At 39.0% G+C, this 16,919-nt stretch overlaps 1 protein-coding gene across 1 annotated transcript in view; it reads left to right on the forward strand.

Annotated features, from left to right (window-relative positions):
* Positions 1-16,919, forward strand: part of DNAH11 (dynein axonemal heavy chain 11) — a 363,940-nt gene that overhangs the window by 18,749 nt on the left and 328,272 nt on the right. The window contains exons 6-8 of the mRNA XM_030822211.1: positions 2,210-2,421; positions 8,073-8,303; positions 9,807-9,974. Coding sequence (XP_030678071.1) covers positions 2,210-2,421; positions 8,073-8,303; positions 9,807-9,974 — 611 coding nt within the window. The remainder of the gene's footprint in view (positions 1-2,209; positions 2,422-8,072; positions 8,304-9,806; positions 9,975-16,919) is intronic.

Here is a 16,919-nt window from a genome sequence, read left to right on the forward strand (position 1 = left end):
TACTGAAAATTCACTTCAAAAATGTTTTAATACATCTTCAGGGTTTTCTGCATGAATTCTGTTTAAAAAGAGGGCATAAGATAAGGAGGAATATATGTACCAGGGGCTCTATAAGATCTGAATTCCTGTCCCAACCCCGCTTACTGAGCATTTTAAATTTGCTAAGCCTCTGGTTTTTCATTGGCCAAATTGGCCTATTAACACCTTCCTTGAAGAATTGCTACGTGGATTTAGTATTTCTCAATCTTGTCACGATCAACATTTTGGGTTAGATAATTTTTTGTTGTGGGGGGCCATCTTACATATTGTGGAATATTTAGCAGTATCTCTGGCCTTTACCTGCTGGCCTCACCCCTGTTGTGATGATCATAAATGTCTCCAGACATGGCCAAATGTCCCCTGGGGGCAAGATTTCTCCTGGTTGAGAACCACTGGGTTAGGGATAGCATATTATACACTATACAAGGTACTGGATAGGTACTAAGTATGCTTCAATAAATAGAAGCTGTTGGCATTTTTTTTTTCTGTGTTAGCATAGGATGAAAATTTTCTCTGGATGCAGCTTCTGCAGGAATGAATCCCAGGGGTCCTCTGAACCTTATGCATGTGGGGCCTGGAGATACAGGAAAAAAACACTTCTCAGTAGAACAAGTGGCCCAGTGGCCCAGACCCATGGTCAAGTTGGAGGACGAAAGCTCTTCTCAAAGACACACTTCAGGCATTGTGGAATCACCAGACATGCTAATCACATTTTAAGGACACTTAATATTTAAGGGCACTTACCTACTAGATACAATTATTTAATTTTGACATAAACATTGATAAAAATACTAATTTTGAAACATGAGTACATCTGGAAAAGAAAATAATTCCTGGACATTCTTTTTATTCTCAGGGCTTTATTGTTACATAGACAGATTAATTGGTTACACATCAAGTGGCTGGGTGTGTCCTTGACTCCTGGTGACAAAATTCAGCAGGGTTTTTTTTTGTTCTTGACACAAGTCTTTTGGGTTAACATCAAAAACTAGAATTTACTTGACCTTGTTTCCTACTTTCATAATAAAATTTGTTCTTAGTTCATCAAGGGTATTTGTAGCCTTGGGAGCAAAATGGAATCTCATGGAGATCCATTTAGGGTATATTAAAGGGACCAGTGCTAAGCAAGAGAAAACTTTGGATTCGATTAACCAGTCATTAATGAGAGTTAAATATTTAAATGTTTTTTTCATATCCATAGCATTTTTTTGATTTTTTTCTTCCCTTTTCTTTTTTGGAGACAGGGTCTTGCTCTGTTGCCCAGGCTGGAGTGCAGTGGTATGATCATGGCTCACTGCAGCCTCCACCTCCCAGGCTCAAGTGATTCTTCCACCTCAGCCTCCTGAGGAGCTGGGACCACAGGCAACTGCTACCATGCCCAGCTAATTTTTAAGTTTTTTGTAGAGATGGGGTCTTGCTACGTTGCCCAGGCTGGTTTCGAATTCCTAGACTCAACTAATCCTTCCAAAGTGCTGGGATTACAAGCATGAACCACTGCACCTGGCATTTACCATGTTTAACATTTGTTTTATTGAAATGAACTTCACATAACATAAAATTAACAATTTTAAAGTATATAATTCATTCAAGTTTTAGTACATTCATGATGTTATACAACCTCACCTCTGTTGAGTTTCAAAATACTTTAATCACTGTACTTAACAATTTTAAGTTAAACCTTTATTAATGATATAATTTTTCTTAATCATTGCATGAGTTACTGTCATAGGAAACTGGAATGAGAGAGTAAACAATTCATTTGTGCTCATACCAAGTTCCTAGAAGGAATTAACATTCTAGTGATGAAGTTTGTAATCCAAGCCATAAAGTGATAACATTGCAGAGAGGTTTTATTCCCACAGTTTCCACAGGGTTGAGTAAATTTCTTTAGACTCCAGAGGTGTTTTCCCCTTCGGTTTTCCATCACAATTTATTTATGCTATGTGGGTAACTAGATCAGTGCTCTCCCAAATGACTGAGTTACAGATGGACAGTGTCTAAAGTCTTCCAAATTGCTCATGTGTAGATTGTAGGATAAGTAATATAAAGGGAACTATGACAACATTTAAGTGTGGCCGTGTTGTTTTACATGGCTCTCTTCTACATGTAAAGTGAATTTAGAAAAAAAAAATAAACCAGAATCACTTTAATGATGGTTCTTTGCTTTCAGCCCTTCTCGAAGCCCAAGATGTGGAAATTTACCTGAGACCTCTGAGGAGACACATCCAATGTCTCCAGGAGACGGAATTCCCACAGACCCGCATATTAATCGCTCCATTATTTCATACCATCTGTCTGATCTGGAGTCATTCCAAGTTTTATAACACCCCAGCTCGGGTTATAGTTTTATTGCAAGAGTTTTGTAATCTCTTCATTAACCAGGTATGAAGCATCAGAAAACAGGAACAATAAGAATTGTTGCTGTGAGGTAGGTTTTACGAGACTAGTGAAGAATAATCTAGTATACAGTAAGAACACCATCGTTTTCTTTTTTCAGAAAGGACATTTATGGTAACAAAGGTCAGGTAACCTTTTAATCCTAAATGGCAGGAAGCTGTGAAAATAAGTCAGACATAATCAAAGGACAAGTTGTTGCTTGGTTTTGTTTAACATCTGTACCTTTCTTCAAAAGGCTTTAAGGCAGCTTCCAGCAAAAGAAAGACATGTGTAGTACCTTCTTTGTAGCCTTCCCTTCGGCTTTCACAGAAACACTGGCTGATAAAAGCCTTTTGGAAAGTGTGGTAAGTTAAGAGCATCTGGCAAAAAGAAAATCCTAAAAAAGTAGAATTGTATTGAAAAAATTCTGATTCATTGTTGATCTTTTAAAATCTCTTTTATAATTGTTTCTCTATTCCTTACTCAACCTGCAAAATGTTAAAAAAAAAAAATTTTTAAAAAAAAGGACCACCTCCCTCTGTGTCCTCATCCTGTCTGTGTGAATGTGGATTCTTCCATGTTCACAGTACCAGAGGGTATTACATAATTTGAGAGCTGAAAGATACTTGGATGCTACATAATCCAGTGGTTCTTATTTGGAACCACTTAGTCTTAATCTGCTCAGGCTGCCATAGCAAAGTACTATGGACTGGGTAGGTTAAACATCAAAAATTTATTTTCTCACAGTTCCAGAGGCTGAAAGTCTGAGATGAGAGTGCCAGCGTGCTCAGGTTCTGGTGAGGGCCCTCTTTCTGGCTTGCTGATGGCTGGCTGCCTTCTCACTGTGTCTTCACTTGGCCATCTTCCTCTTATAAGACCACAGTCCTGTCGGATTTAGGCCCCATCTTTATAACCTCATTTAATCACAGTTACCTCCTAAAGACCCTATATCCAGATACAGTCACATTGGGAGTTAGGCTTTCAACATTTATCAATTTGAATGGACACAATTCAGATATTTTTCAAATGAATTAACCAAGACTTGAAAAATGATGTTATTTGCTCAATTTCCCTGAGAAGTTAGGAGGAAAGCCAGACCAAAGAACAGGTCTGCAGACTTGCAGCTTAGCATTTCTGGAGTATGAAGTTGCATTAATATCTTTCATCTCTCTTCCCTCTCTGATTCTGAAAAGATAGAGTGGTGTGTGGGAAAGGCTTTGGACCTAGACCAACCTGGATGCAAATCTAATTGACTCACTTAAGGGAAGTTAAATTACTCCTCAGTTTCCACATCTGTCAGTGGGGATGATGGCTAGTCCATGGCTATTGCAAGGATTCAAAGATAACCTAAGTGAAATGCCCAGCATAGTGCTTGGTGTTTAATCGAGGCTCAGTAAATGTTAGTTGCCTTTTGTTCTTTTACCCAAACTATTGACTTACAGGCTAGTTGCAGCTGTTGGTAGTAGATAACAAGAAGTCTATTCCTTGCTATATTTTACCATCATCTCGTCTCGTTTTGTTCAATATCTGTTACTCTGTTGGGCAAACTTTGTTTTGCCCTTTTGTTAAACAGGTTCCCTGGGCCTTAATGGTGTAAAACACCACAATCCCTGTTGCAGGGCCAAAAACTATAACCACCACTTCCCCCAAGCCCCTTTTTAGGGACCTATTTCTCATTTTGAGATTAATTGAAACTGTCTCACTGTAAATCCTTGTTAATGTATAAATCACAGAGGAGACCATTTGTTGGCACAGGTGACTTATTTTAAGTCCTGTTTACCTGTAAGCCTGTAAACTTCTTATCCCTGGCTTCTAGTCTATGTCAACAGCCAGAGTCTGCCAAGCTCCTGATAAAATAATGTGGCTTCTCTTGTTCTTTAGTTCTGGCTTCTATCCAAAGGTTTCATTGACCCGATTCCTTTGATTCTATGAACGGCAGATTTCAGACTTTGTGGTAATATGCCCAACATGTTAGGAGTCAAAAGTTAACAATTAGCCAATGTCCATAGCTGGTTCCCTGAAGCACTAACCACCCTGCTACCAATTTTACTACTTTTATATAGTTATTTAACAAACATTATATAGTACTTATTTTGTTCAGGAGCTTTTCCAAGCCCTTTACAAAAATTCAAAAGTTAGACCCTCATAGCAACACTATGACATAGGTATTATTAGCAGCTTCATTTTATAATGGAAAAAAAAAAAAAAAAACTGAAGCCTAAGAAGATAAGTAACTCTCCAACCCAGCAAGTCAGTAATACAGTTCTCACCCATTATACCATGGTCCATATTTTAAAATAAGTTTTTTTAATGTCTAAATGTGACCTAATACATGGTATGCTAATGATAATTGTAAAATATTCTCATTGCATAATGTTGGAACAATGGAAATGGTTCTGGAGTTTCATCACTCTATTATTAAAGCATTTTTATTTTTCCTTCCTCCCAAACTTACATATATTTATACATTTTATCGTGCATACAATTTTGTACTAACTTCTTGAAAGATTATTTTGTTATTGCTGTATATGTAAGTTGCTTCCAGCCTCCTTGATTATAAACAACATGCAGAAAAAAACTATACAAAGATCCCCTCTTTGACTGGAATAATTGGCTTACTATAAATTCCTGATGTTGGTCAAAGGGTGCAATCTTTTCATGGCTCTTGAGCAATATTTAATACTTACAAGTTATTTTCTAAAAGGTTATATCAGTTACATTGTTATTATCAATGTGTAAAAGCTTTCACTATGACCTGTCAACTTGGATCATTGCCATCTTTAAAAAAATTTGGGGTCATTTATTGGGTATCTAGTGGTAACGTTTTTAAATTTGTACCTTACATGATATGTGTGATTACATATTTTATATTTTCTATAATTGTATTTCCTCTTGTCACCTACATGTTCTTTGCTTTCATGAATTTATTGATCAAGTTTTCATGAAAATTGAAACGCTTCCTATGTTACATATTAGAGGTCATAAGCTGATATGCTATCAGCTCATTTGGCCCAAAGATCAATGCAGTGTTTTTATTTTGTATGATATTTTTTAATGTAAAATTGTTGTTAATACTTAAATTGGATAGATCTCATTTAAATGCCAGCATTTCAGCCTCCACTGAAAACTCAGAGATCTTGCTACAGTGCTTGCACCATCCCCATAGGCGCAGCCAATGACTATAGCTTCAAATGCCCCTTTAGGTGAAACAGGTGCTGTCTAGATGACCATGACCTTCACTGTTCACTGTCGTTTCTGATCTACTTTACCCAGTTTCATTATATGCTTGACCCTATGACTGGAATGGCAGTCAGAGTCAGAAACCCTTTGTTACTTTAAAAGCAAATGTATTTCTTTTCTCTTGTTTTCTAGCAGTGACCATTAACATCATTATTTAGGCCAGACACATAAAAGGCATCACCTGTTCACCTTGCATGCTAGCACAGGCTTTGGTAATGGGGTCTTAATGCCTTGCCTTTCTTCTCTGGTAACCTGACTCTACTCCATGGTCCTTGTGTGTCATTACCACTCTAACCACTACCTTGTCTATTCCGTGGCTTGGTGTATCTATTGTAGACATTGTCACCTACAAGATCCTAGGTGAGGAAGAGTTTAAGTCTGAGTAGTCGAGTGTGGAGTAGAGCTGTCAGGACTGAGCTAAAATAACAGTCCATAAAAACATGCGAAAGAATAGAGAAGCAGCAGCAGGGAGATGAGCCTCAAACTAACAATATCATTGGTAAATTGGTTAATTGATCATTGGCTTATTGATAAATAAGTTGGTTAGCAGTATTTTAGTTTGTAAGACCTCTGAAGTGGGACTAGTTCATCCTAAATCTAGTGGCTTTTAGCTTGTTTGTGCTGGTACCATTAAGTATGAGATGATAGAGGTGGTGTGGTTAGGCATGCTCCAGAGTGGGTACTGTGAGAGGGAGAAAAGAATTTAGAGTTTATGAGCTAAAAGGGATTTTGAGGTTCACCTAATGCATTTCCCTCATTTTGCAGCTAAGGAACTAGATCCTCTGAGACAGCTTAACTAGTATCACAAAAGTAGTTCATGGCCCCTAGTAGAGTCACAGCCAGCCCCTGCATCAGGTCATGCTTTTTCCTTCACACACTCTGCCTCACTATGCAAGGAGACAGACTGGGTGTTTTCATTTAGGACATTAAGTACTGTCTTAGGAGGCCTTACTCAACAGTGGGCTGTATGAACAGGAGGTTCCTTGTCTATGATTGTCTCATCTATGTGAGGGCCAGCCAGGAAGCACAGGAATAAACATTAAGCATGGCTTGTCCTAGGGATGTTACTTTGAATACAAGTAATTAGGTAAGAGGGGGCTGCTAAAGCAGAAAGGGCCACTCAAGCAAAAGATGGAGTTGTTTGCCATAGATTTTTCAGCATCCTAAAAAGACACATTTACTATAAAGAATACATAGAGATAAAGGTATATGGAATGCACCATATGCCATGCCAAAGTGTAAACTCTTTTAAAATTCACATTGCTAAGGGATTCCTGGTGGTTCTCTTCACTGTCCTGAATGACCTGCTATTATAGCAGCCCTCATGTGGAGGTTAATTTTCTATCTAACCTGACTGGGAAATAAAAGCATAGATTGGGAAGGAGTCTAATCAGTATGGATTTTAGACACTAAATGAATGATTTTCTTATTGCCTTACAAATTCATGGCACAGAGCCTATATTGCATGTAAAACTGTTTTCATTAACGGGAAATGAAAGGTCATGTGCCTACATTTAGGGAAGAGGTGCTTCCCTCTGTTATTTTGAACTCAGGGCTTTCATTACATTATCCATTGACATCTTGAACAACTTTCTAAGCAACCACAAAATTGAAGGCACACAAATTAAACCTATAATTTATATGAGGTTAAGATGCATCAGGAAGAGATAGCATACAAAAGAACCTTCAGAATGCAGAGGTTATTGGTCCTTGAAGAGGGGAATTCTGAATGTTTATACCAAATATGAAGAGAGAAGTTGGGAGTGTTGGTTGGTCCCATGAGAATTTGACCAGTGCCACATGGATCTTCTAGTCTTTTCTTGTTCTTTTATCCTTCTCTTCTCTTCCTTTCTTTTCTTCTATTCAAAGCTAGTTCATGTGGCACATGTCAGCTAGATTGTATGTCCTGTAATGTTACTTGAGCCAGAAGAGAAGTTTGCTAACTTGAAAGAATTTCCACTGTTACACACTCCTAATCAGCTCTTTCTCTTTGCAAGTGGCCCTGAACTACCAGGTAAAGTGAGCATACTTTAAAAATTCATGTTCTGATAGATTTCCTTGTCTGGCTTATGTATACTTTATATGAGAAAATGATTGTTCAGAATATTTGCTGGCAGGCACACTCATGCAAATTACATGGCAGTTGTCATATAATGAGGCTTAGCAACAATTTAGTCATTTGCTAGAATGTAAAAATCCAGAAATAGTAGGGTCTCCTGTATATAATTCTAACTTATACAAGTATGTCATTGAAGCCCAAGTAGCTGAATTTCTAGAATTTGTGCCTTCTTTCTTTCAGCATTGCTGGCCCAACTTTAGATACTGGCATTTAAAAATGATTCTTTGGAACAGAGACAGTTACAGGGAAAAACCATTAAACATAGTTTTGATCATTGTTCCCTTTCATTAAATCCTAGGCAATAGCTTACCTTTCTCCTGAGGACCTTTTGAAGGGAGAAATAGAAGAGTCACTGGAAAAGGTGCAGGTGGCTGTTAACATCTTAAAGACTTTCAAAAACTCCTTTTTCAACCATAGAAAAAAATTGGCAAGCTATTTAATGGGAAGAAAGCTGAGACCATGGGATTTCCAGTCTCATCTGGTGTTTTGCAGATTTGACAAGTTTCTTGATCGTTTAATAAAAATAGAGGTATTCCTTTTTTGATTTTATTTATTCATGTTGAAGGTGGGAGCAAAAAGCCAGTAGCTTTTCATGTGATTCATGGAACAGTTTACTTTATATCATGGGTGGAGGTCTCCTTTGTCAGTGATTCTCGTAAGGAGCTCAGCAGGCCAATGCTATGATGATACAAGGACATTTTTTAAATCTTTAATTTGGATTTTTTAAAAGTTCATTTTTGATTCCATTATTACATTGAGTATAAGTAAATCTCTTTATATATCAGTGACTCTTAGAATTTACTAATCTGGAAGAGAGTTGTACATCAGGAGGCAGTAAGCTAATCCTCTGTAAATAAATCCACTTTTCCTTTTATATATTTAATGCTTAAAGTTGGTATTTCATACCCTAAAACCCATTGGATAATTTAAATTATCATACTATTTTTTAGTATATGAATATATGCTATACTACAAAAATATTAAAACCATTGGTAAAAATAAAACGTGGAAAAGTATGTGCTCTGTGTAAAAGTTTTCAAATACCTTAAAACCAAAAATTAAACACATACAACCTACACATTCTTACATTTGTATGGTGTCTATTGGCTTTTTTTTTTTTTTTTAAGTCTAAATTGATGACACTGCCTTATTTTCTTTGTAAAGCTCTAAGAATTTTGGGCATTGTCATTGGTATAAAGTTTGTTTTATTCCATTCAAAATTAGAGCTTTTTGTCTTGAGAATTCTCATAATCACTTAAATGAGCCTGAATGCCTCTTCTGTCTCTGAATGTGAAATACCTAATGAAGGGCAGCTTACATATCCCTTCCTTAACAGTTTCCTGGGCTCGCTTTCAATAAAGCAGACTCACTGCCAAGTATGGGGTGATGAAAACAGGAGTTTTGGATATTACCTGGGGATCTGACTTACGTTTAGGAGGATATAAAATTGGGGGAGTTATATGTCTAGTTATGGTGAATTAGAGGTTGCTTCTACTGCGAGATAGTTTTTGTTTTCTTTTTTTTGGAGACAGGGTCTCATTCTGTCACCCAGGCTGAAGTGCAGTGGTGTGAACACAGCTCACTGCAGCCTTCACCTCCTGGATCAAGTGATCCTCCCGCCTCAGCTTCTCAAGTAGCTGGGACTACAGGTGCATGCCACCATGCCTAGTTAACTTTTTCATGTTTCATAGAGACAGGGTCTTTCCTTGTTGCCCAGGTTGGTTTCAAACTCCTGGGCACAAGCGATCCTCCTGCCTTGACCTCCCAAAGTGCTGGGATTACAAGCGTGAGCCCTGTGCCTGGCCAGTGAGAGTTAATTTTTAATAAACATGAAAATGGGAGAGTAATTTTAAAAATTAGCAATGACTTTAATTTAATGATACTTATTTTCTGTCATGAAAATATTTATTTTCTGTCATTTTCTGTCATTGACTCATTGATTTTGAACATTTGAAAATGTTCTTGATTTGAAACTTTAAAATATTTTGCTGCTCAATGTAGTGGAAAGGTCTTTACTGTGTTTTTTACAAAGGATATATTTGTCACCACTTTGGAATTTGAAAAGCTGGAAAGACTGGAATTTGGTGGTACCAAAGGAGCAATTTTAAATGGACGAGTCCACGAGATGAGTGAAGAATTTATGGAACTGTATAAACTTTTTAAACAGAGCACTTATGACCCATCTGATTGCAATAACATGGTAATGTTGTACCTTTGCATTTTCGTTTCATGGGATCCTATAATTTTATAGCTGAAAAGGAAGATAGGTCACAGTAATAATAGGGACCATCCATTCCAACATCTCTAGGACCAAAGGAGGTTAAATGACTTGCCTGAAGTCTTGTAGCTACTTAGTTAGTAGATCAGGGATCAGAACTTAAGCTTTTGCATTTTCAGTTCAGAATGACGGCTGATAAAACTGCAGACCTCAGTCTGGATTTGTATCTTGTTTGTGTATGCTAAACAGAAACTTTACACACGAATTCGTTTTGATCTGATGTCCATGTAACTCGTGCTTTATTTTAGCCTTTTCTTGAATCACTGGAAATTGTTTTTGATTCACCTGAACACTTGGTTTCACCCCATTCATTACGTGTATCATTAACATGTTGGTTGTTTCTTATAATTTTTGTTTTTCTTGAGAGCTGATTATAATTTCATATTTCCAACCACAGGAAAGGGGGAACCTTTCTGATTTGAGCTGCTTCTGTGCTCTGTCAGTTCCAGCATGTTAGTAGCCAGGGAGCTACCTGTGAGCATCCCTGCAGTTCTAGGATAAAAATAGCTTCATTTTAGTAGTTTGCCAAGAACAGCGAAGCCCAAGTCCAAAAGAATGAAGATTTAGCTCTTGTTCTTATTATTGTATATGTAATGTGAGTTTATTCACTATTGTTTATATTTGGCCAAACAATTGATTCTTTGAAATGTACGAGGGCAGTATGTTAGCTTTATAAGGATGTAGTTAGCAAACTTAAGCCCTCTGAATTGTAGTCAGTTTTGGAAAGTGGAGTTAATGGTAGAAGGACACTGCTATAATAGGTGACTCTTTGCTAAACCAGGGCCCTACAGTTTGTAAAAAAGTATGAGGAACATAGGATCATGGTGATGAATAATTTGAGTGAGCTCATCCCCAAAGCCTTGTAAGATGCCTGGCACTTGGAAGGCATTCAATAAGTATGTACAGAATGGGATTCTTAAGAGAGCCTCTAGGTTAGTGCCGCTGAATGAGCTAGTGGAGGAGGAGTGTGAGACTGAGCCTGCACAAGATCCCTGGGGACATTTGAATTGCAAGAGAGTCTTGATTTTGTTACAATTACAAAAACTGGCAAGTTTTCAGAGTGCCAGAATTAAGAGAATGTGGCCAGGTTTAATTGACGTCACTACCTTGGCCATGCCAAAGGTCCTGATTTTACTCCTGTCTCTGCCTAAAGCGTTCATAGTCACAAACATGTAGGAGTAGAAAGTTCATTTACTCTTGAGGTATATATCTGCTTGGTATTTGTATTTTGGAAGCCCATTCTATTTTGCAGATAAGGTGTGCAGGGTTTACCTCTGATCTTCGGTCTGGTTGAAGACATCATAACCTTCCCCTGAAGTTCCCTTCATCCTCCTGTCTGATTCTTGCCTTAGAATCTAGAAGCTCCTTGACTTTGGTCATTCCCTAAAATTAAAACATGAATTAACTAAAAGTTAACTTAATCAGCATACTTATGTTGAAAACGACCTTTGCTTTTTAAAAAATGTGTTTTGGCTATCATTATTACTTTAAAATATTGCATTTATCATATATTTTTGCTTAATAAGCTGTTCATTTTGGTGCTTTTTAGCTGAGTTTCTTGTACTTTGACTTCATGATGAAATCAGTTGGTAGTTTTTGAGACATTATTTTAACAAATGACTTCCAACCTAGTGCATGCATATATTTGTATGTACATATGAATACATGCCCAACCTCTGCCCTTCCCCTTCCATTGCATTCACCCCCCTGTTCCTGCTCCTGCCCCAACCCCTCTGACTACAAACTTGTCCTTATATAACAGGGAAGTGTGTCAGGGTCAGCCATTCTGCCCTTTGGTATATATATGGTTTAAATATGTTCCAGTAAACTAAAGAAATGATCACTGGTAATTTGCTTTTTGAAATACTGTTGTTTATTTCTCTTCTCATCAATCTCAAGCCTATTAATCAGGCTTTGAGCCTTTACTGGTGTACCGAAAGGTTTGCTGCTGTGGTCCATTTACAGAATGTGGGGATTTTATCAGGTGTACCCATAAAAATGGTTTTGGGTTTCTCAGTTATTGAATGTTACTTTAGGTGTTTTCTTTGACATCTTCTTAGGGGACTGTTTCAAATCTAGACAATTATGGCAAGAGACTTGCTTTCTTCATTATTGATGTTGAACAGTTAGTCCAGCAATATTAGACTCAGTAATTTTGCTGTCTTTCTATGGTGTTTCTTGATGAAATCCCTCAGATACCTAAGCAAAGATGGTAGCTATTCTTGTTGAGGGTAACCCCTTGGCTCCACTTAGTCTCTGTTATTCAGAGTCAGTTAATATTTACGGACCAAGTACTGGGTGCCAGGCATTGTGCCAGAGCTTTCCCACATTATATACCTGCTTAATTTTCACTGTAACCCGGAGAGTGGTCCCCCAGGCAAGTGACAGTTTCACTAAATTACCTGACATTATAGTTTCCAGTTGGTGGAATGGAAGTTTGAATCCAGAATTCTCAACCACAAGCCCTGCATACTTTTATTTTCCCTCCCTCCCTCCCTCCCTTCCTTCCTTCCTTTTTTTTTTTTTTTTTTTTTAGACAGAGGCTCACTGTGTCGCCCAGGCTGGGGTGCAATGGTGTGATCTCAGCTCACCGCAACCTCCTCCTCCTGGCTTCAAGTGATTCTTCTGCCTCAGCCTCCCGAGTAGCTGGGATTACAGGTGCACACCACCACGCCCAGGTAATTTTTTTGTACTTTTAGTAGAGACGGGGTTTCGCCATGTTGGCCAGGTTGGTCTCAAACTCCCGACCTCAGTTGATCCACCCGCCTTGGCCTCCCAAAGTGCTGAGGAGATTACAGGCGTGAGCTACTGCACTGGGCTGTTTTTTTTTTTTTTTTTTTTTTTTTTTTTTTGAGACAGTTTCACTCTGTCACCCAGGTTGGAGTGCAGTGGCATGATCTCAGCTCACTGCAACCTCTGCCTCCCAGGTTCAAGTGATTCTCCTGCCTTAGCCTCCCGAGTAGCTGGGATTACAGAAGTGTGCCACCATGCCCAACTAACTTTTGTATTTTTAATAGAGATGGGGTTTTTCACCATGTTGGCCAGGCCAGTCTTAAACTCCTGGCCTCAAGTGATCCACCTGCCTCGGCCTCCAAAAGTACTGGGATTACAGGCATGAGCCACCATGCCCAGCTCCTGCATTCTTTTCACTGCACCACCCTGTTAGTATTTATCTTGCTTGTTGCATCCTCATTGAAATGAAAGGAATAAGTTCATCTGGGGGAACTCACCTGAGGACCTGTGCCCTGAGATGGAGTGATCCAGGTTGCTGTGTCTGTTTTTCTGCTGATTTTCAGTGGGAAGTTTTATTCAGGTGCCTTGTTCACAATGATATCAGAATCTAAAATACATTTTAAAAGTAGTTATTTAGTTCATCTGTACTAGGTCGTATTCTGATTCCTAGAATGAGTCTATTGTTGTGCTCTCACTCACTGAACTATTCTTTTGCTATTACTTTATGTATTGTTTTCTCATTTTAATTATACAGATTTCATCTTTATTAGTCATACACAGCATTTTCATGTTTTGCCTGCATATTATTCAAGATTAAATGAATTATTTAGCAACCTTCGTTAGTAATTCTTTTGGAAAGGTAACATTTGTAAAAACTTAGTCCCTTTCTTCTCACCCTATGGCCTTTTCCCTAGTCTTCCATTTTTCTTCCCCAAAGGCATCTCTATTAAAAATTTCTTATATGATGTTCCAGAGATATTTGGTGCATGCACTGGCATATACATATATTTATTCCTTTGTTTTCTGCTTTTGCATTAATAGCGTTTATACCTTGCTTTTATCACTTACTATATTTTGGCAGTCGTCCTGTATCACTACAATAGCATTGCTCATCTTAAAACAACTGTGCATTCCATCAGATTTATATACTAAAGTTTATCTTATTTATTTTAAAATGTCATTTAGTAGATATCATTGTTTAAAATTTTAATTAGAAACTTCTGCTTCTGGAAAGAGGGAGATGTACTTTTCCCTATTGCTCCTACTAAGTGCAACTAAAACACTGGCCATTATACGGTAGCATGGCTCACCTGTCACCGAGATTCCTCTAGATCTTGTTGCTGCTGAGTATCCTACCTGCCAGCGATGGAGATTAACTCTGAGGCTCCACCATGGTATTATCCCTTGAGGAGACCAAACAGCTGCTTGGCAGGAAGTTAATTACCCAAGAAGGACAGTGATTCATCTAGTACAGGATTGATACATATTCCAAGGATGTGTCTTCCTTGCCTGCCTGAAAGGCCTCAGCAAGCACGGCGGCCACAAACAGCCCTTGAAAATGTCTATTGCAGGAAGCCGAGAAAGGAAGCACCAAGTTGGTTTAAGGGAGTGTTCTTGGGGTTGTAGGGGAGAGGAGATAAAAGGAAGCCAAGATCTGGATCCCAGAAGATCTTAATACTGACTCAAGACTCTCTTGAAAGGTGTAAACTCTGATAGAGGGTATGGATGATGTGTTTGATCCTTTCTGGGGCTTAAGCCAAGACCCTATCAAGCAAGTAAGTGCGAGATTGTGCTTATAAACAGCTCTTTTGAAGTAAGACAGATGTTCTCCTTGCTTCTCAAAATATTTTAGGCCAAAGCATTTTGTGGGCATAAATTAGCCTAATATCAGTGTCAATGCTCTATTTCAGCTTACTCATGAAGACCTGGTCTTTGTGCTGTAAGCAATTAAGAAAGAATTCTTAAGTGTATTTCAAGGAAATGTAAACACAAAGTGTTTAATGCACACTTATGTGTCTATATTATGATGTTTATAACAAAAGTGTAAAAACATACATGGGAAAGATTGAAACTTACTTTGGGGTAGTGGTTTTCTGGGCAAGCAGGAAGAGAAATGTGTCTATGTGTGTTACTACTTATTTCTGTAATAAAATAACAGTATCTGAGGAAAACAAAACAAAAAAAACCACTGGCCATTGCATATAAAACAGACGTAAGAAGACTCTGAAAGGTGAAAAGAAAAAGGCAGAGTGGCTAAGGATATTGGGACTCAAGAAACAACAACATGATGGTGAGTTCCCTGGATTTTCCTGTTGCCTGAAGTAATCCAGACTTGGAGCTGAAGACACTGGCAACCAGGAAATGCCAGTGGGCACAGACCAGAAAGAAGCCCAGTAAAAGCCTGATCTCTCCCTAGCCAAAGGCTCAAGAAGGAGAGAGCTTAGCACAAAAGAAGATTTGTAAACCATCATCTCTCCACTCTAGCCAAACACCACAGAAGAAACTGTGCCCCACCCCTCCCCTTGCCAGGAAAAGCTGAGTAGGGAGCCTAGACTTACACCCTGTCTGTCTGAAAATGCTCCAACTCCCACCCTTGCTGGGGTGATGTCAGAGATGACCACATAGGGAGCCATGATTTTCATCCCTCCTGGCCAGGAATGAACTTCATTCTCTGTGGTATCTGGAGACCATGTGGGAATCCTGGATTTCCTTCTTCACCCAGCCTGATGTTGGAGCAAACCTGATGGAGAGTCCGGACTATCACCCTGAGGCCAAGTGGTAACAAGGCCACCTGCACTTGTGGCGTCAGTAGAGACCACATGGGGAACTGAAAGTCCCAGCCCAGCTGTAACAAGTAGCCCCGCCCACCCTTGGGGATGAATAGATGCCGAGTGGAGAACCTGGACTTCTGTCTCTACTTGATTGTAATGAGGCTGGAACAGCATCAGAGAAAGTCAGCGAAAACAAAAGGTTTAAATAAGAGTCAGAGTCTTTTAACAATATGAAATTTCAGTAGAATGTCAGTTAGTATACCAAGAACCAGGAAGATCTCAACTTAGTGAAAAAAAGACAATCAGTAGATGCCAATACCAAGATAATAGAGATTTTGGAATTACTTGAAAAAAATTTTAAAGTAGTGTATTAGTCCATTTTCACATTGCTACAAAGAACTACCTGAGACTGGGTAATTTATGAAGAAAAAAGGTTTAATTGACTCACAGTTCCACAGACTTAACAGAAAGCATAACTGGGAGGCCTCAGGAAACTTACAATCATGATGGAAGATGAAAGGGAAGCAAGGACCTTCTTCACATAGTGTTCAGAGAGAGAGCAAGGAGGGAAGTGCCACATACTTTTAAACCATCAGATCTCATGAAAACTCACTGTCATGAGAACAACAAAGAGGAAATTCACCCTCCATCATCCCCTGTAGAATCAAAAACAAGTTAGTTATCCAAGATACAATGAAGGTACAGGTATTGGGTAAATGTTTCCCTTCCAAATGGGAGAAATTGGCCAAAACAAAGGGGCTACAGGCCCCGTGCAAGTCTGAAACCCATTAAGGCAGTCATTACATCTTAAACCTCCAAAATAATCTCCTTTGACTCCTTGTCTCACATTAGGGCATGCTGATGTAAGAGGTGGGCTTCCAAGGCCTTAGGCAGCTCCACCCCTGTGGCTCTGCAGGGTATAGCCCCCATAACTGCTTTCACCGGCTGGTGTTGAGTGCCTGAAGCTTTTCTAGGTGTATGGATCTACCAGCTATCAGTGGATCTACCATTCTGGGGTCTGGAGGGCAGTGACCTTCTTCTCACAGCTCCACTAGGCAGTACCCCAGTGGGGACTCTGTGTGGGGGCTCCAACCCCATATCTCCCTTTTGCAACCCCACACTGCCCTAGTAGAGCTTCTCCATGAGAGCTGTGCTCCTGCAGCTGACTTCTGCCTAGACATCCAGGTGTTTCCATACATTCTCTGAAATCTAGGTGGAGGTTCTCAGGGCTCAACTCTTGGCTTCTGTGTACCCACAGTAACATGTGCCAAACACAACTGCCTACCCAACGTCTCCACTGAGATATTTCATACACATCTCAAAATCACATTCAGATCTAAACCCCTGCCTATCCCTCCCCAAA

This window comes from Nomascus leucogenys, chromosome 11 (genome assembly GCF_006542625.1).
Source record: "Nomascus leucogenys isolate Asia chromosome 11, Asia_NLE_v1, whole genome shotgun sequence".
Taxonomy (NCBI): Eukaryota; Metazoa; Chordata; class Mammalia; order Primates; family Hylobatidae; genus Nomascus; species Nomascus leucogenys.